Source organism: Callorhinus ursinus, unplaced genomic scaffold, assembly GCF_003265705.2.
Source record: "Callorhinus ursinus isolate GAN/ISIS: 27379988/994484 unplaced genomic scaffold, GSC_fseal_2.0 scaffold65, whole genome shotgun sequence".
NCBI lineage: Eukaryota > Metazoa > Chordata > Mammalia > Carnivora > Otariidae > Callorhinus > Callorhinus ursinus.
This window is the reverse complement of record NW_027397127.1, coordinates 7,755,862-7,779,358: the sequence shown is the minus strand read 5'-3', so window position 1 is coordinate 7,779,358 and position 23,497 is coordinate 7,755,862. Positions and strand designations below refer to the sequence as shown.

General features: G+C 33.0%; 1 protein-coding gene across 2 annotated transcripts in view; it reads left to right on the top strand.

Moving 5' to 3' along the window:
- Window positions 1-23,497, top strand: part of RADX (RPA1 related single stranded DNA binding protein, X-linked) — an 88,743-nt gene that overhangs the window by 21,337 nt on the left and 43,909 nt on the right. For both annotated transcript variants that reach the window (XM_025853677.2, XM_025853676.2), the window contains exons 7-11: window positions 1,385-1,489; window positions 2,585-2,749; window positions 4,025-4,185; window positions 5,011-5,192; window positions 11,290-11,363. In XM_025853677.2, the coding sequence (XP_025709462.1) occupies window positions 1,385-1,489; window positions 2,585-2,749; window positions 4,025-4,185; window positions 5,011-5,192; window positions 11,290-11,363 (687 nt within the window). The remainder of the gene's footprint in view (window positions 1-1,384; window positions 1,490-2,584; window positions 2,750-4,024; window positions 4,186-5,010; window positions 5,193-11,289; window positions 11,364-23,497) is intronic.

Below are 23,497 nucleotides of genomic sequence, written 5' to 3'. Positions count from 1 at the left end.
AGTTGACAACATTTGCAATTTATGTTCATATTTTGACCAAGATGAAAAAAATTATCAAATGAGTGGTGAGTATTGAGGGGGCTTCAGGCCCATGAAGGGGAACATGATCAAGTATCTTCTAGAATAATACCAGACTCCTTTGGTAGTAGGGAATCTTTTTACTTTTGATTAAGGAGAGTGAAAAACTAAGGAGAACTAATACTGAGTGTTTGCTATGTACCAGATGCTTGTACATGTTATCTCATTTTGTACTCCTAGTTACCTTCTTAAAAGTTGATGTTTTTATAGTTTACAGGTGAGGAAACAAAGGTCCAGAGGAGTTAAGTAATTTTTTGGATGTCAAACAGCTAGAAGGTGTCAGGTCGGAATGTCTGATTTTTAACAGTCATGAAATGAGAATTAGAAGTTTCTGTAATATTCCTATATCAATATCTTTAACCATGAATAGCGACATATTTGTAGTTTTGTAAATAAAGGAAGAGTGATGTTAGTTGAGAGTTAGTCATTTCAACAGATTTCCTTTATTTTTGTTGCTATAAGATAAAGAATTAGGAAATGTTAGTTACAGTAAATGAATTTATCGTTATTATCATACTCTAGGGAAGTATTATCTCAAATGAGAACTTACCATTATTGTGAGATACAAGTATTTACATTTATTTCTTCATTTCCTAGTTCATACGACCATAACCATTTTGGCATGTGATGAGTTAAAATTTAAAAAAATGTTGTTGGCTTAATGAAACTTTACCTAACTAATTGATAGACAGTTGAAAACAATTCAGCAAGGTGAATAGTAAAGAATGGGTTGTATAAGCCCTGTCATGGAGGCTTAAAGTCTAATTAAGATAAACACATGCATAAGGAAATTCAAGTTAACAGCGTATACCCCTATCTGGTGGAAGGAGTCAAGAGTAATTCAGGGATCAGTGTTAGATTGGGTTAATCAGTAAAAGCATCCTGGAGAAACTAAGCGTTTTTTCTCTGTAGGAAATAACTGTTCACACTCAGTTGTATGCCCGATTAGAGAGACTTGCCGTCTTCAACTGTGCAAGCAGTAACTTCAGTTAGGTGCAGCCATTGTACTTTCTAAAGGAAAAGTAAGTGTTAGATCCTTTATCTAAAGAAGAAGGTAAGTGTTAGATCCTTGTTGCTCCCAGTGTGGTCAGAGGGCTGGCCACACTAATATCACCGAGAGCTTATTAAGAAGTGGAGAATCTCAGGCCCCACTCTAAAACTACTGAATCTGAATTTGCAGCTTAACAATTGTCCCAGGTGATTCCTATGTTCGTTAAAGTTTGAGAAGCACTGTGTTAGATACTGATCTTGGTATGTCCTCTTCGAAAGGCAGAAGTTTCTTCATAACTGTTTTCATTTTCTACAGTGACGTATTTCGTGTGTACACAGTTGAAAGTTGTCAGGAATGACACTCAAGTACCTAAACTGCTTTACCTAACCACTACAAATGAGAGTCGAGTGTTTATTACTGGTGAGCAATGTCTTGGTTTATACTTTATTGGAGATGTAATATATTTTCTATTAATTAAATTAATTTTTACATCACAACATTCAACCACAAGATAGCTTTGTTTTGACCTCCTTTATTGCTGTGAGGATGTTTTGGCAAAGAATATTTAGCCTATGAAATGTATTGCTTCTAGATTAATTATGACTGAAGCAATGATTTTGTGACTCACTGGAGAATTGCATTTATGTCCTTGGGTTAACTTTAATTCCTGCTTGATGTAAGGTAGATAATCATAAATTGCTTTGATAGATTGAAGACTGTTAGGCCCTATATCACAATATGGATACAATAAACAATATTTTTAAATACTAACTAAAAATGTTCATCAAATTTTGGTCCCTGATCTCAGATTTTACTTATATAACAAGAAGAGTCTTATTAGTTGTCTACAAGCACATCATTTTTCTCTGTTCTTTCTGATAACGGGGTCAAAACAATAAAGCTTAAAGTTTCCAGAAGAGTGAAGAAATAGTGTGGAGTGGTATGCTTACTAAAATACTACCATGTTGATAATAAAAAAATTTGTCAATAGAAGAGTCCTAGGAAGGATGTAATACACATCTTTGTCAATACCTCATTTTATAAATACTAACAATAATCAGATGTAAATGGTACTGTTAAGTATGTTTTAAGAACATGAATTTAAATGCTGAGCTATATCATAGGCAACTCAGTTCAAACATGATGCTATACCTTTAGGTTAATACATGATTGAAAAATCAGTTTTTTAAGAAGATGCCAACCATTTTGATAGTTAGAAAAATCCAGATTATTAGTTTTCTTTTCATTATGACTTTATCCTGTAGGCAGCTATGGTTTAGTCCACTTAAATTCTAATATGTCTGATTTCCTTCTCAACGTAGGATTGGTTTACTGTCTTTGATAATTTTTGTATACATATTAAGTGTAATCTGCTACACAGTGAATAAATGAACTTCTTTTCTTGGTGACACAAGAGATTATTTGGATATACTGTTTTTATACAAAAAAAAGTCCATACGATTCATTACAGTGAGTTTTTTTCTCATTTTTTGGTTTTACCCTTCTTGCAAAAAGGTCATAGGGGCCAGCCATATACCAACGACACCAAGGTAAAAAACTTTATTCATTGGATTAAAACAAGGACCGATTCTGAGGAAGTGAAGAATACTGTTATTGGTGGATATTACCCCTATCCACCAGTGCCAGAGACATTTTCGAAGTATAGTAGTTCTGTCAAAGGTACTAATGTAATTATTCGTCATGTATGATATGTTTCTATGCCATATGTGTGATAGATATCATGAGCTAATATGTAGCAACACTCACTGATAAAAATTTTGTCTCTATGAAGATCTAAAAATACATGTCATGCCTCCTAAAGGTTAATATTTGGATTATATTAGACTAGAAGAAGGGAGAACATAGATGATGACTAACTGGACATCATATCTTGATTCAATGTTATTGAGATCAAATCTGACTTTAGTAGATCCAACTCCTATCAAGGAGACACTAGATAATTTGACATCAAGATACTGACACTGTGTTATGCTACTCTTGTGGAATGATATATATTGGATATTACACAGTTGAGCGCTACCTTTAAATAAAAATGACACCAAAATAAATGAGGTGCAGACTAAGTACTGATGAGAGGCCTAACATTAATTTATTTTAGTAGAATTAATATATGGTTGAAGAGTTTAATATAAGTATATTCTTTTTTAAAAAGCTGTGGGATAATTGCATGGTTTGGGGGAAAAAAGAGAAACCTTGAAATACTGACCTACCATCATCTAAATACTGGCATCTTCTTATACTTCATAATGCCAGCAATATGTAGTATATGGTTGTATATATTAAAATGTATATTTGTGTGCAGTGGCTAGGCAACACTTTATACTTTGAAATATGATGTGTAAATTACAGTTGACCATTGAACAACACAGGTTTGAACTTTACAGATCCACTTATATGTGATTTGTTTCAATAAATACACATACAGTACTATAAATGTTTTTTCCTTAGGATTTTCTTAATGTTTTCTTTTCTCTAGATTACTTTATTGTAAGAATACAGTATATAATATTTATAGATAATATGTGTTAATCAACTGTTTATGTTGTCGATAAGGCTTCTGGTCAACAGTAGGCTATTAGTAAAGTTTTGGGGGAGTCAAAATTTATGCATGGATTTTTGACTGCAAGGGGTTTGGTGCCCCTAACCCCCCTGTTGTTCAGTGGTCAACTATACATTTAATATGCAAAATTTCTGTTTCAAATTAAGACTCCAGACTAGAGGACTGTATCACAATTTAACTGATAACTATATTTTGCCTATTTTACAAAAATTGCATAAGGCAACGATGTCAAGCATCAACATAAGTTTCACAAATTTAAGTTATGTAGCAAGTTTATGATTTCATGTTGTGAAATGACATTGCAAATCTAATTCTTATTTTTATCATTTCAGTTCTCTAAAACTTACAATTTCCCCGGAATTATTCTTTTGCAGTTGAGTCGCTCTTGACAGCTATAAGTGAAGTGAGGAAGGAGATTGAAGACTTGCAGTATAGGGAACAAAAGCGCATTGCAATTCAGGGGATAATTACTGTTATAAAGTATATCCCCCATGCCAGTGCAACTGAAAGTGCCTCAGCATCAGAAACACTTCGGGTATGGTGCCAGAGAATTAATAGTATATCTCTGAATGCACTGCGATCATAATTACAATTGGTACCTTGTACATTTTATTCAGAACTCACATGTATTGACGCTTAATGATGTAAACCTCAGAGGGGAAAAAAATCATTTATGTGTTTCATTTGTTTCCTTTTTCTCTCATTTATTTTGGAGCAGGCTGGGCTGAAGTTCACAGCCTCTGATATTTCCCAAGGCCTTCAACACTTGGTATCTTATTTTTGCTTTCTGCATAATTTGAGCCTATTATGACTCTCTTTACTTAAATTCCCAGGTGGTATATATGATTATATTCTTTCCATTCCTTTTGTCCAGGCCAGAACTATAGGAACACTTCCACAGGAAATTTTTATCTTCATATCTGGCATGGCAGTCTCACCCAGATTTTTTAAGACATAGCAATGACTCTTGTAGGATAAAGACTCTAGTAGAAAAGGCCATTACTGGAATCTAGGCACAATCAAGACAAATGAGTTAATTTTTTCTGTGAATTTATCTTTCAAAACTTATTTCTAGGATTTCTGTTCATATGGAAATAAGCATCTAATCCAACTTTTCAGTTATATTAGTATAAGAAGGACTTTTGTTTACCTTCCTTTAAAAAATATTTTAATACCAGATGCATTAGGATAAATATAATCCTATCTATAAATCAGCTTTATAAGAGCACTTTTATGATTACAAAAATGTTGTCATAACTCTTAAGATTATGAAAAGTGGATAAACTAAAATTATAGTCTTTTAAGAAAAATAATTTTTGTGAATTAGTTTAAAATGTTTTCTCTAAATTTTTGGTTTTAGAATGCTAACCGACCCTCAACATCCCAAGCAGCTAGGAGAGAAAATCAAAGTCAGGAAAGAGATAATAATAATAAACGGCATCAAGATGATGATCCTATGAGCTCTCAGTGTTTTCAAACTGCATGTACAAGCTTGAGCCCTACCAAGAAAAAAAGAATTCTGCAAGGGCCATATGCCAAACTGTAAGTCATTTGTATTAAGTATACACATAGCATATTAATTTTTTTTATTTCTACCATGTAAAATGACCAATTCCACTAGAAGTGGTATTAGTTTTCTAGGGCTACTAAAATCCAAGATCAAAGCATTGGCAAAGTGAGTTCCTTCTGAGGACTGCAAGGCAGAATCTCTTCCATACCTCTCCCCTAGCTTCTGGTGGTTTATGGCAATCTTTGGCATTCCTTGTCTTCTAGAAGCATCACTTCAATCTCTGTCTTCATTTTCACATGGCATTTTTCCTGTGTGCATACCTGTGTTCAAATTTTCCCTTCTAATAAAGATACCAGCCATATTAGACTAGGGACCTATTCTGGAGTACTGTTCTACTCCAGTAAGACCTCATCTTAATCAATTATATCTTCTGTGACCCTATTTCCAAAAAAGGTCTCATTCTGAGGGTTATTGAAGATGTAATTGGTTATATATTGGTAGTCATATTGATACTTAGTAGGGACATGGTTCAGCCCATAACAGTCTGCCATCTGGCCCCTAAAAATTCATGTCCTTCTCACATGCAAAATATGTTCAACCCATCAAAACATCCCAGAAATCTTAACCCGTACTAACATCAACTCTAAGTCCAAACTCTCATCTGAACATCATCTAAATCATGTATTGTTGAAATGCAGGGTGATTTCATCCTGGGGCAAAATTCTTTACATCTGTGAACCTGTGAAACTAGACATGTTATCTGTCCAAAACACAATGATAAGACAGGCAGAGGATAAGCATTCCTGTTTCAAAAGGGATAAATTAGAAAGAAAGGGGGTCATGCATCACAAGCAAGTTCAAAACCTAGCAGGACCAATTCTAATTGATTTCAAGCCTCCAGAATTATCCTTTCTGGCAGGATACTGTATCTTCTGGGCCCACCAGGATGGTAGCCCCACTTCCTTGGCCCTGAGTGCTGCCCCTGCCCTCTGGAACTGAGGGATCATTGACCCTTTTCTTGAAAGATAACACATAATCACTGTTGGTTATCTCTTATCAACTCATTTCCTGACTGTAGAATCCCAGAAATCGGATTTCATCCCACCTATATCCCTTTCAGTCCAAGCTAGCAGCATGCCTACTGAGATGGTTGATGGGATCCACAAATCACAAGCCTTGGGCAAATGGTTGTCCAACAACACTGTTGGTGTTCCTTCCAGAGCAAGCTTTCTCATTTTTGCAGTATAGATAGGCTGAGAATTTTCCAAGTATCAAAATTTTGGTTCCTTTTTTCTTAACAATTTCTCAACTTCTCTCTCCCCTCTTGTATTTTACTATAAGCAACAAGGAGAAACCAGGCTTCACCTTCAACACTTTGCTTAAAAATCTCTTCAGCTAAATGCAAGTTCACTGCATACAAGTTTCACCTGCCATCCAACAGAACACAATTCAGCAAAGACCTTTGCCACTTTATAACAAGGATCACTTTTCATCCAGTTTCCAATAACCCATTCCTCATTTCTGTCTGAGACTTAACTGGAAGCACCTCTTACATTCATATTTCTAGCAACATTCTGTTTATAACAACATATATATTCTCAAAAAAAGCATACCTATTCTCTAAGACAAAAAGCTTTCTCTCAGAACTCTTTCAGCCTCTATGTAATACTCAATTCCAAAGCCACTTCCACATTTTAAATTATTTATTACAGTAGCACTCCACTTCCTGGTACCCAAATCTGCATTCATTTTTTAGGGCTCCTATAATGAAGTACTACAAACTGTATGGCTTAAACAATGGAAACTTAAGACCTCACAGTTCTGTAAGCTAGAAGTTCAAGATCAGAGTTTCACCTGGGTCAGTCTGTTTTGAGCACTGTGTCAAAGAATCTGCCCCTTGTCTCTCCCCTAGCATCTGGTGGTTTTCTGGCAATCTTTGATATTCTGTGGCTTGTAGAAACCTCACCCCCAATCTGTGTCTATGTCCAAATTCCCCCTTTTAAAAGGACATCAGATACATTGGATTAGGGGCCCACCCATGCCAGTATGAACTTATTTTAACTAATTTATCTCTTCAGTGAAACTATCTCCAAATAAGATTACATTCTGAGGTACTGGGGGTTGGGACTGCAACATGAATTTTGGGGGACATAATATAACCCATGACAGAAGCCCTCTTATCTGCCACGCTTGGCATGGACTACTTGACAATGAGTTTAAAATGAGGAACTACAAAAAAAATACATTTTATTTAAATTTAAAATATTATAGCTTATATTTGTTGACCAGTTATTTAAGCATGAATCTTTCCTATATAAAGTTTATCCATTATGAATTGTATATAATTAACATTTTTGGTTTTTCTGAAGCAGAAAGATAACCAAGACACTAATAAAGCAGTTGACGTATAGAATCATTTTAGATTTTAAGATTTTTTTAAAACTCTAGTCTTTAATGGTAGTTGTGCCCAATCAGGGAACTGTTTTTGGTTGTATCCTGAGCTTATATTCAGCAACCTTGATAAATTCACTTATTCTGAGTTTGTAGGTTTTTTTTTAATTTTCTCTGTATAAGTCATGTAATCTGCAAATACTTGTGGTTTATTTCTTCCTTTCCAATCATTTTGCTTTGATTTCTTTTTCTTGCATTATTGTACTGGTTAGGACCTCTACTACAGTGTTGAATACAACTGGTAGTAGAAACCATCTATGTCTCATTTCTTTTTTCTTTTTTTAGTGGTCTAAGGATAATTTATTTTATTTTTTCACAGCTTTATTGAGATATAATTGACATATATTACTTTGTAAATTTAAGGTGTACAGTGTGATGATTTGATACATGTATGTATTGCAAAATAATTACCACACTAAGATTATTTAACACATCCATGACCTTACATAACTATTATTTTTTTTATAGTAAGAACATTTAACATTTACTCTTAGTAACTTCCAAGTATGTATTACAGTATTGTTAACTGTAGTCACCATAATGTATGTTAGATCCCTAGAACTTAATTGTGCTTCTACTGGTACATCAATGTGTTCACCAACCATGAAGATCCACCAAGCCTTGATGTCCAGATTTTGGGGGGGGGGTATTTCATTACTTAGGCATGATAGATTAAATTATTGGCCATGTGATTGAACTTGATCTTCAGCTCCCCTCCCCGTAATAGAGGTTAGGCTAGTTCGGTGTTTCAACCTTTGAGCCGTATGCTTAATGTATCTGATAACAGTTCTTATCTTCAAACTGTCTAGTGGCTCACCATGAGTTACCTCATTAGCATAACGGAGGTACTCTTGTCACTATGGAAATTCTAAGGGTTTTTGGACCAGGAACCAGAGACAAAGACCAGATATGTTCTTTATTGTGCCATAGTTCTAAAGTTCAGCTATTTTCTTTCTCAGCTGTAGAAAGCCCATTTGATTCTTTTTTAGATATTTACTTTTGAAGTTGTCTATCTGTTTTGTCCACCTAGATCACCTGTTGATCTGCTTCTATTGGTATAATAATAAGAAATATGACCATTTAAGAGCTTATATTAACGTTTTAATACAAATGGTAGCTGGTAAACCATGGTGCTCTCTGTTAGATAGTAAAATGTAGTCAAAATCCATGTACTCATTCAAAAGTTAGCACTGAGAAATAAAATATAATCAACAGACATTAAAACTTCTTCAGTTCATTCTCTTGGTAATATTTACTCTATAAAGAGAGAAAATTAATCACTCCATGGTTAGATGAATCCTTAAAAATCATTTTCAAAAAAATCATTTTCAATTCTCCTCCTAAGAAAAGCAGAAGACACCATAGGAAGAGTTTTTAAATAATGGTTGTTGCCTAAAATGCATTTGCTAATTTGAATCAATGATCACAAAGACTTTAGCATTTTTGATCATTGTAAATTATTGCTAATTTGCTTATATTAGCAATTTCTCAAAGGAATTCTATATTCTGGTTCTTTTTGTATAGTATCTTCTGCTTTTCTTAGGTAGAAGGCACTGAAAATATTCCTTCATCTAATTGTATAGAGCATTTCAATATACAATGTAAAATTATTTATATTACATCATCTGATCATCAACATCCCAGTGAGGAAGGCACACGATAATTATTTCAATTTTATAAAAGAGAAATCTGAGATTCAGAAAAGATAAAATATACAATTTATACATATGTGTATGTATATTAAGTACTTTTAATTTCTGTGCATGAAAGATACTTTCTAAGACCTCAATAATGTTAATTATAATCCTGATATAAAGATGAGAGAATGACATTCTATAGAATCTGTATGACATTTACCTAGGGTCAATAAGTTGACAAAAGTGCAAGATTAGAGTACCACTTAGAGTCTCTGACATAATTTTTATAACATTCTGCCACTACCGAATGTATGCAATGTTCTCTTCCTTTAGCTCCTCTTTTCCCTTTCTTCCTCAGTTATTTTTCTATACTTATCTTTTCACTTTTCATCTTTCTTTTTTCATTTTCCTCAGTTGATACCTGTAGACATTGTATACCTCCACTTCTGTCATTTATCTCCTCACCTTTAAGACAAATATTTAAGTCCTACAAATGGATGATTACATATTCCAGTAAAAATCTCCTAAGCTACTTTTTAAATGTTCTGTACAATGTAATGGTGCTGTTAGGGTTTTGAAAACTATTTCTTCTAATTTGTTTCAGATGGAAAAAGTCACTTCCTAATCATATGTATTAAAAAGTAGATACATGCCGTTTAAGGATCTCCAAATGCATGTAATTTAACTATTTTTTAGTTAGATTTCTTTCACAAGTGATGTTTTCAGCTTTCTAGTTTCTAGAAATACCATGTTTTCAATGATTGAAAGAAGTTCAAATTACAACTATAAAATATGTTTTTATTTGCTGGGGTTTAAAGGTAAATAAATGGATGCATGCCTCCTTCATAAAAGCTACTTCTTTTTAGTTCATTAATAACTCATTAGCAAAATAACGAATACTACCTATAAGAAAAAATCCATTGATAAAATAATTTGAGCAATATTATGTGGCATTCAACAATATGACATTCTGTTTTACTTTATGCTTTTAGTTTTGGAAATACAATAGAAAAAACCTCATCACAGAAATATGCTAATAGCCCACAAGATGGAAATCTTTCCTTATCAAAGTAGGCTTCTCCTCAGTTTCAAAATAAGATACTTCCCTTTTCCTCCATTTATTTCAGTTCAATAAATAGTTATTGAGTAGGTAGTATATAGAGATACAAAAATAAATAAAGTCTATACTTTTGTAGACTTTATAACAGAGCTTATAGCAGAATCTGTTGGAAGAGACAGACTCATAAACCTGTAATTTCAACACAGAGTGATGAATGCTATGATAGAAGTGTATTCATGGTGCTATGACAGCAACAGCATGTACAAGGAGCAATGAGCTTTGACTAGAGATCAAGAATGGCTTCTTTTAGAAATTAATGCTTGAGTTAAATTTCAAAGGAGGAATACGAGTTTGAAGCAGCATGAGACTTATAGAAAACTTTGAAAAGAGGCTGGAGGCTGGACAGTTAGGCCAGACAGTTTCCCAGATATATGTATATAAGTCTGTCCATCCATCCATCTTTAGTTGCTATTTAATAAAGTTAAATACTTCCTTTTGTGGAATACGCCTTATTGAAAGAACATTTAAATCTGCAATAGTATTTGGGGTGCCTAGGTGGCTTAATCGGTTAAGCATCAGACTCTTGGTTTTGCCTCAAGTCATGATCTCAGGGTTGTGAGATCAAGCCCTCTTTCGGCTCCATGCTGAGCGGGGAGTCTGCTTGGGATTCTTTCCCTCTTTCTCTCCCTCCCCCTCTGCCCCTCCCCCTACTCACTCTCTCTCTCTCTTCCTCTCAAATAAATAAATAAATACAATCTTTAAAAAAATCTATTGCAGTATTTGAACTAAGTTATATATGCATATTTGCTCATAACTTGTATATATTTTCCTTAAATTTTTAGTGCATTACTTTAAGAAACTAAACCTATATATTTTGTAAACTGATTGAATTAAAATAAATTCTGAATGGAACCAATTAGGTTTTTTTTCATTCAAGTGTCTTTTTGTAATTATTTGTTACCTTTTTTCCATCTTTTGTAGGGTTCCCGTACCTCAGCCAGAAACTTCTGGACAGACAAAAGGAAATAAACCAGACGTGCCAAGCATTTTCCAACGTATGTTGCTTTGATGATGATTATTATTTATGAAATCTTTATGGAACATTATTATATACAGATTACTATTTGATTTTATTCTGCATTTTTCTGTCATGCCTCTCTCCAGCATAATATAAGTACTTTAAATAGATATATAATGTTATTTTTGTTTTTGTTTTTTATTTACATTAGCTTAGGTACTTCTCAAAAGTACTGGTCCCAGTTTTAAAACAATTTGATATCATCACCAAAGTGAAAGTAAATATAAACAAACCTATACTTACCAATTTGGTTATTTGATAATACATCCCTTCAAATATAGAGATTTTTAATTTTTAATTACCAGAAGAATAAAGTAGGAAGTTTAATTTTTATTTGAAAATAAATATAAGTAAAGCTTAAAAGATAGTTGTAGTTCCTTTCTTTGCTATTGGGTTGACTGGTTTGAATATTGGGTTCATTTCTGAAGAAATTTCGTAGTATAATTTAGTTCCTTAGAGTGATTGGTTTAAATCTGATCTTATAAGTGTCATCTCTCTGGACTGAACTTTTTAACACTTTATGTCTTTCTTGCTTTTTGAGTTATTCTTATTTTGGGGTTGACTTCTTGTCAATCTGGCAGGTCAAGAATCTACAAAAGGATCTAAAGTCTGCATCCCCCTCAAAAAAAATTAAAACAAAGAAAATAAGGGGGGAATCATTATAATATAAATATATGACCAAGCTTAGAACAAGAATGAAAAATCCTTAGGTGCCAAAAACAAAAGAATTTAAATTTAGTGGTGAGTAGGACTAAAACTAAAACTGCTCTCAGGCATTTCAGAACTGGATAGAGGTCTAATTGATTGTGGGCTGAGGTGTAATAACCATATGGAAAGGAGAGTCCAGACCACAAACCTCCTACATGCGAAGTAGGACTAATATAGAATTGGAAGGTTATGAAAGACCAGAGAAAGTAGGCCCATCAGCGTGGGGAAGTGTCAAGGAGCTTCCTGTATCCTCTGGGCAAGGGTTGGGGAAAAGTCCCACCTGAGAGAAATTGAAATCCCAGACCTGTGCAGCATGGAGGTGTGGTCACCATTCAATTGACTATAATGGTGAGGACACTGAGCTAAGGAGTTAACAGTAGCATCTGGTCTGAAATCAGTGAAACCCTTAAAGTTTTGACAAAGGTAAGTGTGAAACTGTCTCAAAGGGAGACATCTTACAACCTAGGGTATTTGGGACTCCCATAGAAAATGTCTACAGAAGATGAATTCATGGTTAAAAAATTACAAATGTTCCAAGAAAATGAACTTCTTTGAGGCAATGTGATCAGATGTAATATGTGGGAAAATTTATAGCCTAGGAACTAGAAATACTAAACCAATCAGAAAGAGGCTTTAAAATAAATACATGTTTAAAAAGTTAAAGGAATGAACAGAAACTAAGTTAAATATATAAATACATATTAAATGTATATTAAATTTAAATTTGATTTAATAATTATATATTAAATTTATATTTCATAAATTATATATTAAACATGACACATTTAATTTAATATATAGTTATTAAGTTAAATATAAAATTTAATTTATATATTTAATATATAGTTATCAAAATAATTATATGTATTTATAATATTGTATAAATTAATTATATGTATTTATCAAATTAAGTATATAAACTTAATGTATAATTTATTAAATTAAATATATTAATTTAATATATTAAATATATGCTTTGAAGAGGAAGCAAATGACGAGAGAATTAGTACATTTGGAAGATAGATACAGTGGAAATCACACCAGAGATAGGTAAAGAGATTGGAAAGGTTAAAAAGAAGTTGGGAAACATGGTGGATAGGGTGAGAAGGTTCAATTTATATCTAATAAAAGTTCCAGGAGGACAGACTAGAGATAATCAGGAAGAAGCAATATTTGAAGAGGTACATTTTCGAAATTAAGGGTATATATGAATCATTAGATTGAAGGATCACAAAGAATCCTAAGCAGAAAAATTAAATAAATCTATATGCAGACCTATCATAGTGAACCTGCACAGCATCACAGATAGTAAGTAAATATCTTAAAAACTGCCAGAAAGAAAATGCCTATTTATCTACAAAAGGAATATAATTAGACTGGAAGATTTCTTATCAGTGACAATAGATGCCTTAAATAATGGAATAATGTCTTCAAAATGTTGAAAGAAAATATTTCCCAACCTAGAATTCTATGTTTAAATGAACTTTGATCGGGGCACCTGGGTGGCTCTGATGGTTAAGCGTCTGCCTTCAGCTCAGGTCATGATCCCAGGGTCCTGGGATCGAGCCCCACACCGGGCTCCCTGCTCAGTGGGGAGCCTGCTTCTCCCTCTTCCTTTGCCCATTCCCCCCTGCTTGTACCCTCTCTAAAATAAATAAATAAAATCTTTAAAAAAGTAAATAAATAAACTTTGAGGGTGCAATAAATGTATTTTTAGATATTCAGAGGACTGTGAGAGTTATTCATATTGTCTCAATAAGGGAGTTATTAAAGAATTTTGAAAGAAGTAAAATGAAACCAAAAAGAGGTATCAAACTCCAAGAAGAAATGGTGAGCAAAGAAGTTGGTAAAATATTGGTAAATATAAATAAAAACAGGCAGTAAAAATTAATAACAATGGTAAATAATTTCATGAGATTTGAAATAAAGTAAAACTAAAATACTATTTAAAATAAGATGGGTGGGAAGATGAGAATTAAAGCATTCTTAGGTTATTGAATCTTTATGGAGAAAAGCAGTGGTTGATGAACTGTAGGCTTTGTAAATTCAAACATGAAATTTAAAATTTTAAGGGCATGCTAAAAGAAGAGGGATAGAGGGTATAACTTTCGAAGCAGTAGCACAGAAAAAAAGGGGGAATTGTGAAAATTTAATCAGGACAGTGGAAGGTGGAAAAGAAGAAAAAAGAAAGGAAAAGTGTGATTAAGAAAAAACACAAAATAACATAACTGAGGGGCACCTGGGTGGCTCAGTTGGTTAAGTGTCTGCCTTCGGCTCAGGTCATGATCCCCAGGTCCTGGAATCAGGTCCCACATTGGGCTCCTGGCTCAGCAGGGAGCCTGTTTCTCCCTCTGACCTTCTTCCCTCTCATGCTGTTTTTCTACCTCTCTCTCAAATAAATAAAATCTTTTAAAAAATATAACTGAAATAGTTCCAAATACATCAGTAATTTCAATAAATGTAAACATGTTAAACTTTCAGGTATCAGTTTTAAAAATTAATCTAGTTATATGTTGTATATAAGAGACACTTAAGCAAATTTATATAGAAAGGTTGAAAATAAAGGAATGGCAAAAAAATATACCTGACTTATCCTAAGGAAAGGTGGTATAGCAATATTAATATGAGATAAAATATGAAGCAGAAACTGTAAATAAAGATAAAACAATATAGAATGATAAAAGTGACATTCTACCCAGAAGATAATAACAGCCAGGAATGTATACATCTAATAATATAACCTCGAAATGTAAATAACCTGGTAGATTTATTTTTTTAATTTAAGGATTTTTTTATTTAAAGATTTTATTTATTTGTTTATCAGAGAGAGAAAGTGCATACACAAGCAGGGGGAGCAGTAGGCAGAGGGAGAGGGAGAAGCAGGCTCCCCATTGAGCAGGGAGCCCAATGCAGACTTGATCCCAGGACCCTGGGATCATGACCCAAACCAAAGGCAGACGCTTAACCAACTGAGCCACGCAGGCATCCCAACCCAGTAGATTTAAAAGGAGCAACTGATAAATTTATGGTCATAGCACACTCCTCTCTTAAAGTAATAGAACAAGGAGACAAAAAGTTATTAAATAGGAAAGCACACATATATTGATGAAAGCCAGTAATAAAAAACAATCTTAAAAGAAGCCAAAGGGAAAAGAAAAAAGACACATTATATACAGAGGAACAAAGACAAGTATAACAACAGATTTCTCTTCAGAAAGTATATTATCCAAAAGACAATGAAAAGACCTGTAAACCTAGGCTTCTATACACACTGAATATATCTTTTAAAATAGACAAAATAAAGATCAAAACAGAAACAGAGAATTCATCACCACCAGACCTGCACAATGAAAAATAATAAAGGAAGTTCTTCAGGCAGAAAAATAATAATACAGATGGAAATTTAGATCTAAATAAAGGAAAGCACCAGAAATAGTAAATGTACAGGTAAAATAAAATATATTTTCTCAGTTTTTATCTCTTTTAAATGAAAAATAATAAAAATGTAAATTCTGTAGTTTATATAGATGTAAAATGTATGACAAGCGCACAAAGGCAAGAGAGGATATGGAGATATACTGTTAGGAAGTTTTTACACTATATGCACAAAATGGCATAAAATCACTTGGATGTAGACTGTAATAAATTAAAGTTGTATATTACAAATCCTATAGCAACCCCTAAAAAAAAGCATAGCTAATATAAGTCAATGGTAGACCTAAATGGAATTATTTTTTACAATAGTCAATCCAAGAGAAGGCAGGACAAGAGAAAAAGGGACATAAAGAACAAATGAGTCAAATAGAAAAAATAGCAAAATAACAAATTGCAGCCCTGTCATGCTGTTAATTACATTAAAGTAAATAGTATGAACACCCCAATAAAAAAGCAAGATTATCATATTGGATAAAAAAGTAAGACCCAGCTATATACCATCTCAAAAGACCCACTTTAGGGGCACCTGGGTGGCTCAGTTGGTTAAGTATCTACCTTTGGCTCAGTTCATTATCCTGGGGTCTTGGGATGGAGCCCCACATTGGGCTCCCTGCTCAATGGGAGGCCTGCTTCTCCCTTTCTCTCTCAAATAATAAAATCTTTAAAAAAATAAAAGAGACCCACATTAAACTTAAAGATACAATATAAAAAGATGGAAAATATATAGCATGTAAAAGAAAGCTGGAGCGGCTGTACTTATATCATCAAAGTAGATTTCAGAGGAGGGAATTAAGAATATTACATTATTTAAATTAGTCCAAGAAAACATGCCAATCCTAAATGTGTAGGCACCTCACAATAAAGCTTCAAAGCGCATGAAAACTATTAAATTGAGAGGAAAAACAGACAAATTCACAATTATGTTTGAGGACTTCAGCATCCTTTTCTCAGCAATTCATAGGAAAACTAGACAGTAAATCAGTAAGAATATAGAATAAATTAACACTATCAACCAACTTGAGCTAATTGATATCTACAAAACACTCTACCTAACAATGGCATAATACATATTCTTTCCAAGTACACATAGAACATTTACCAAGATAAACCATATTGTCATAAAACAAGTCTCGATAAGTTTAAAAGAATCTAATAGAGAAAAGTAAACTCAAATAGATGGAAGGAAATTCTGTATGTCATCAATTCCAAGATACCCATTTTTGCATATTTTAACATCTCTGAAATTGGGATGCACATTCCAAAATGAATTATACATCATGATTTCATTGGCAAAGTATTTTTTTCTTAATGGCACATGAAATAATGGTGTTTTACAATTTGCAGTATTTTATTTTATTTTATTTTATTTTATTTTATTTTATTTTATTTTATTTTATTTTATTTTTAAAGATTTTATTTTTAAGAAATCTCCACACCCAGTTGTGGGGCTTGAACTCACAACCCCAAGATCAAGTCGCATACTCTCCCGACTGAGCCAGCCCGGCACCCCTACAGCATTTTAGATTCAATAAAATAAAAGAATAAAATTAAAAACAAATTAGTAAAATATAAAACAAAAAAGAGAATAGCAGAACCTAAAGCTGGTTCTTTTAAGAGATTTACACAATAGAGAAACCTCTAGCAATACTGACCAAGAATAAAAAAGAAAGCTACAAATAAACAGTTGTAGAAAAGAAAGAGTATGAAACTTATAATAACCATTTTTAAAACTACAAGAGAGTATTATAATATAATTTGTACACATTTCTAAAATTATCCAAAGCCAAAGTGTTTATTGTTCATAGATACATATATAGGAATTTACTCTGGAATGGAAAAATACATAGCTAATTAATGATATTAGTTGTCTCTAGGGAAGGAAGGAAGAGAATACAGGAAGAGTAAAAGAGATTTAAACCTGATCTTCAATGTTCTATTTCATTATTTTATTCATATTCTATATGAAACCAAATCAATGCAAATAACTTATGAGGCAATGGGAAAAATATGAACAAAATACTTGATAATATTTTTGAACAAAGTATTTGATATTTTGGTAATATTTGATAATATTGAAAAATTATTAAATAATAATATAAGTGTTATATCATGTTTATTTTCTTGTTTTAAAAAGTCCTTATCTTTTAAAGATACACATTGAATTATTTATAGGTGAAATGATATCAAAAATTGGCTTTGAAGTAGAGCAGTAGAGTTGGGAGTAGTATAGTATATACATGAAAGAATGTTGGCCATGTGGTGATAAATGTTAAAACTTGATGATAGATACATGGGGGTTCATTGTACTCTCCTATCTACTTTTAATGTTTTAAAACTTCTAAAATAAAAAAGTTTAAAACATGAAAATATTTGAAGCAAAGATGGTAAAATATAAGTCTGAGAATGTATAATTCTAGGTATTGGATATACTGGTAGTTACTATGGTATTCTATGTATTTTTCCAATTTTTCTGTCTAGAGAAGGTAAAAGTTAAGTTTAAAACACTAATTCCTAAAAGATGAATAGAGTTTTGTCGCATTAACTAAGTGTATATAAGCCTATAACAGCTTTATCACAGGTACAAAAGTAAGACATTTCATGGAAATCTCAAGGAACCACCAACTGTTGAGGTGTTACTAGAGTGAGTATAAAGTGTTAAGGCAGGGAGTAGTCTAATGGCTGAAGAAATGTTAAAGATTGACATTAATGGAAGACCTGGCATGCCATATGAAGAAACTTGGACTTTCTTCTCTAGATGTTAAGGGCGAGATTTTGGAAGACATTAAGCTGTGGTGTGGTATAATTTAATTTACATTTTAATAGCTTACTCTGATGGCTATGTGGGGGACAGTTTAAGGAAAACAACTCTAGAGTCAAAGACACCAATGAATGGTGATAAAGACCAGGAATAGAGCAGTGGTAATAAAGAAAAAAAGAGGAAGAGATGAGAGAAAAATTTGAAAATACAATCAATCATATCTAGGTATTGATTAAAACTGGAAATGAGAAGAGTCAAGGATGCCTCGTTTACCTACTCCTTGTCTTAACTTAATGGACTTGGTATTCTAGTTGGGGTAGGCAGTTGTATTAGTTTGCCAGGGCTGCCATAAAAATGCCACAAAATGGCTTAAACAAAAGAATTTTTTTTTCACAGTTCTGAAGGCTACAAGTCCAAGATCAAGGTTTCAGCAGGTATGGCTTCTCCTGAGGCCTCACACCATGGCTTTTAGATGGCCATTTTTTATGCTGTGTCCTCACCTGTTTGTCTCTCTGTATGTACACATCCCTGGTGTCACTGTATATCCAAATTTTCTTATAAGGATACTAGTCAGATTAGATTAGGGCCCACACAACAGCTTCATTTTAACTTAATCACTTCTTTAAAGTCCCTATTTTCTTTATACAATCACATTGTAAAGGATTGGGGGTTAAGGATTCAAAATATAAATTTTGGGGTAATACAATTCAGCTCATAGCAGCAATGTCATTAAGAAATTTTTATTATGAAAAATTTCACATATATATGGAAGTGAACAGAATAGTATAATGAACCCCCATTTTAAAATATAGGTTTTATTTTTCTTTAGGTATGGCAAGTCCATCAGATCAGAAGACAACTGCCATTGAAAAAATAGTCACTATATTCACAGATCCCAAGAGAAGGGGACACAATGAATGCCAAGGGAAGCACCAGGGTCAGTCAGGAGGCAGAGTGACAGGAAAACAAGGGCATGAGCCTTTATTGTGGCTTCTGTGAGAACAAGCAAGCAAGGCAGATGAGCAGATTTAGGATTGACTAGTTTCAATAATTTCAGCAGACTCAGGGTTGTAAGGGCTGACCCTAGTTGTCTGGTCCCTGTCCCAGGGTGATTTGGATAGGGGATTAGTGGCTTAGAGTATGAGAGCCCTATAAAGGTGGTTGGGGTGTGGGCTCTGGGTTGGTTGGTCTGCATATGAAAGGTGCAGCTGCAAGGCAAGTTGTTTACTGTCTCTAAGAATTGGCTAGCCCTGGGAGGGGCAGTCTGTCCTGGGTCAGCAAAGCCCCAGATGTCAAAGCATCAGAACACATGGTTAAGATAAATACTGCATGGTCTCACTTATATACAGAATCTAAAAAATTCAGACTCATACAGGCAGAGAGTAGAATGGTGGTTACCAGGGACAGGGACGTAGGGGAAATGGGGAGATGTCGGTCAAAGAGTACAATGTTGTATCTATGGAGGATGAATAAGTCTAAAGATCTAATGTACAGCATAATAACTGTCATTAATACTATACTGAATACTGGAAATACACTAAGAGTAGATTTCAGGTGTCCATCATGTATGTGAGGAGATGATATATTAATTATATGGTAATCACTCATATTACTGTATATATGTATATCAAATCATTATGTTACAAACCTTAAGTATATATAAATGTTATTTAAATACAAAATAAAATATTAAAAAATGGAAACTGAAAAAAAGAAAATTTATAGACTAGCCGAGACTGGAGAGAAAATATTGTCAGGATATATACCTGACAAAAGACTGGTGTGCAAGACATAATTGAACTGCTAATATGCATAATTAAAAATGTAAAGTAACAATTAAATGGACAAAAGATTTTAACAGATGATTTACAGAACAGATTTAAGAATAGCCAGTAAGGATATGAAAATGTATTCAACATTATTAGTCATCGGGAAAATTCAAATTAGTACCACAATAAGATATTACTACATTCCCACCAGAATGGCTAGCATTTAAAATCTGATAATAGAAAATATTTGTGAGGATGTGGAGCAACTGGAAGTCTTATACACCAGCAGTGTGAGTGTAAAGTGATACAACCACATTGCACAAAGTTCTGGCTGGCAGTTATAAAGCAAAATGTACACCTATCTTTGGACTCAGAAATTTCACTCCAAGAGAGATAAAAACCCTATATTCACAAAATGCTTATAAAGAATGTTAATAGTAGATTTACTTATAATAGCCCAAACTGGAAATAGCCCAGTTGTTCATCAACGGGAGACTACTGTGGTATAGTCATGCAGTGGAATACTATTCATCAATAAAAAGGAACCAACTACTGACACATGTAACAGAGTAGATGAAGCTCTAAAATATTATGAAGAGTTAAAGAAACATTACACAAAAGAGTACATCCTATGTGAATTCATTTATATTAAGATCCAGAGCAAGAAAAACTAATCTGTGGTAGAAAGATCACAACAGTAGTTGCCTTAGTAGAAAGGTTGAAGTGATGTATGGGGATTGACTGGGAAGGGGCACAAAGAAAATTTTGAGTGATAGCAATGCTCTATATCTTGAGAGGGGTTTTGGTTACCTGAGTATATATATTTGTCAAGTGCACATAGTTAAGATTTGTACATTTCATTGTAAATTTTATATGAAAATATTTTAAACAAATATTAAATTGGTTAATGATATGTATGCTGAACCACTTATCAGAAAGGAAACAGAAGTCTACAATTTATTTGAAAAGAATACAAATAAGGTGGATTAATGGATGGATAGAGATGGACATAGCCTGTGCTTTAAAATGGGAGAAACTAAATAATGAATATATAATGTTCTTATAAAAAATTTTTAACTTTTGTTGTATATTTGAAATTTTTCATGATAAATTGATGGAGAAAATACAGTATGAAGGAAATTCTTATATGAAAAAAAAGCATGGATAATATACCCATGTTATCCATCACCCAGTTCCCAATAGTTACCAACTCTTCATCAGTCTTGTTTCATCTATACTTACACCCACTCATCCCATAATATTTGGACACATATTATATCACTTCATCTGTACAAATTTCAGTATATATCTCTAAAAGATAAGGACTATTTTAATATGACCACAAAGTCATTATCATACCTAAAAAAATTGGCAGAATTTCTTAATATCAAATATCCACCTACCATTCCAATTTCCAGTGGGCTCATAAATATCATCAAAAACTTTTTTTCATTATTTGAATTAGGATCCAAATAAGGTCCTCCTATTGCAAGTGTCAGATAAATCTCTTACAGATTATTTTTTTTTAATTTTTATTTACATTTTAGTTAACATACAGTGCAATATTGCTTTCAGGAGTAGAATTCAGTGATTCATTACTTACATACAACACCCATTGCTCATCACAACAAATGCCCTCTTTAATACCCATCACCCATCTAGCCCATCTCCTACCCACCTCCCTCCATCAACCCTCAGTTTGTTCTCTATCATTAAGAGTCTCTGATGGTTTGTTTCCCTCTCTCCTTTTTTTTCCTCCTCCCATATGTTCATCTGTTTTGTTTCTTAAATTCCACATATGATTGAGATCATACAGTATTTGTCTTTCTCTGACTGACTTACTTCACTTAGCATAATACAGTCTAGCTCCATCCATGTTGTTGCAAATGGCAATATTTCATTCGTTTTGATGGCTGAGTAATATTCCATTGTATATATGTACCACATCTTCTACAATATTTGTTCTTAGTGTATACTTATTTCACTTAGCATGTTTTCAAGGTTCATACATGTTGTAGTGTGTATCAAGAACTTCATTCCTTTTTATGGCTGAATAATATTCACACATACATATATATGCCAATATAAATATATATGTTAATATATATATACATGCCACATTTTGTTAATCCATTTATCTGTTGATGGACACTTGAGTTGTTTCCACTTTTTAACTATTGTGAATAGTGCTGCTATGAACATTGGTGAACAGATATTTGTTTGGGTCACTGTTTCCAATTCTTTTGAGTATATACCTAGAAGTAGAATTGCTGGGTCATGTGATAATTCCTTATTAAATTTTGAGGAGCTGTCAGACTATTTTTCATAGCAGCTGCAGCATTTTACATTCCCATCAGGAATGTATGAGGGTTCTAATTTCTCTAAATCCTTGCCATAACTTCTTTTCTTTTTTCTCTTTTTTAAAAATTATAGCCATTCTGGTTAGTGAGAAGTGATATATCATTGTGATTTTGATTTGTATTTCACTAATGACTAATAATGTTGAGCATCTTTTCAAGGGCTTTTTAGGCAGTTGTATGTCTTCATTGAAGAGATGCGCATTGGCTTCCTTTGCTAGTTTAATTGAGTTGTTTGCCTTTTTGTTGTTGGATCTGGGTTTTTTTTTATTCTGCATATTAAATCCCTATCAGATATGTGATTTGCAAATGTTTTCTTCCAATTTATATGTTTTATTTTCACTTCCCTGATAATGTCCTGTGATTCACAAATGTTTTTTTTTGTACATATCAATGTTTCCTTATAACAATTAAACAATAAAATAGTGACAGAATAAAAATTCCTAGACTTCAATAATAAGAAGAGGCATTTAAATCCATTCTCTACACTGGTACCAAAGTAATCTTTTCAAAACACTAAAAGCCTGTTCATATTTCTTGCTTAAAACACTTCACGAGCTTCCTACCATTTGTAAAATAAGGTCCAACTCATCAGCAAGGTAAAATTCATCCTTCTTGGTTTACTCTTACTTATTTTAATGAAGTATAATTTATCAATTTTTCTCTTTCTTTACATACTTTATCAATACTTTATTAAATATTTCTTTCAATCTCATGATTTTAGTGTCATATCTAATATTCCATTGTCAAATCCAAGATCATGAAGATTTACTCCTATTTACATCTATGTGTTTTATGGTTTTAGCTAGTATATTTAGGTTGTTGGTCCTAAATATAAGAATATAACCTAAATACATTGTTTTGAGTTAATTTTCTGTATGGTGTGAAACAGGGCTCCAGCTTTATTCTTTGGTCTGTGGAAATTCAGTTGTCACAGTCCCACTTGTTGACAAGACTATTCTTTTCCCATTGAATTGGCTTGGTACCCTTGTTGAAAATCAAATGGCCATAAGTGTTATATGTTTCTTCTTGGAGTCTCACTTCTATTCTATTGGTCTATATGTCTGTCCCTATGCCAGCCAGG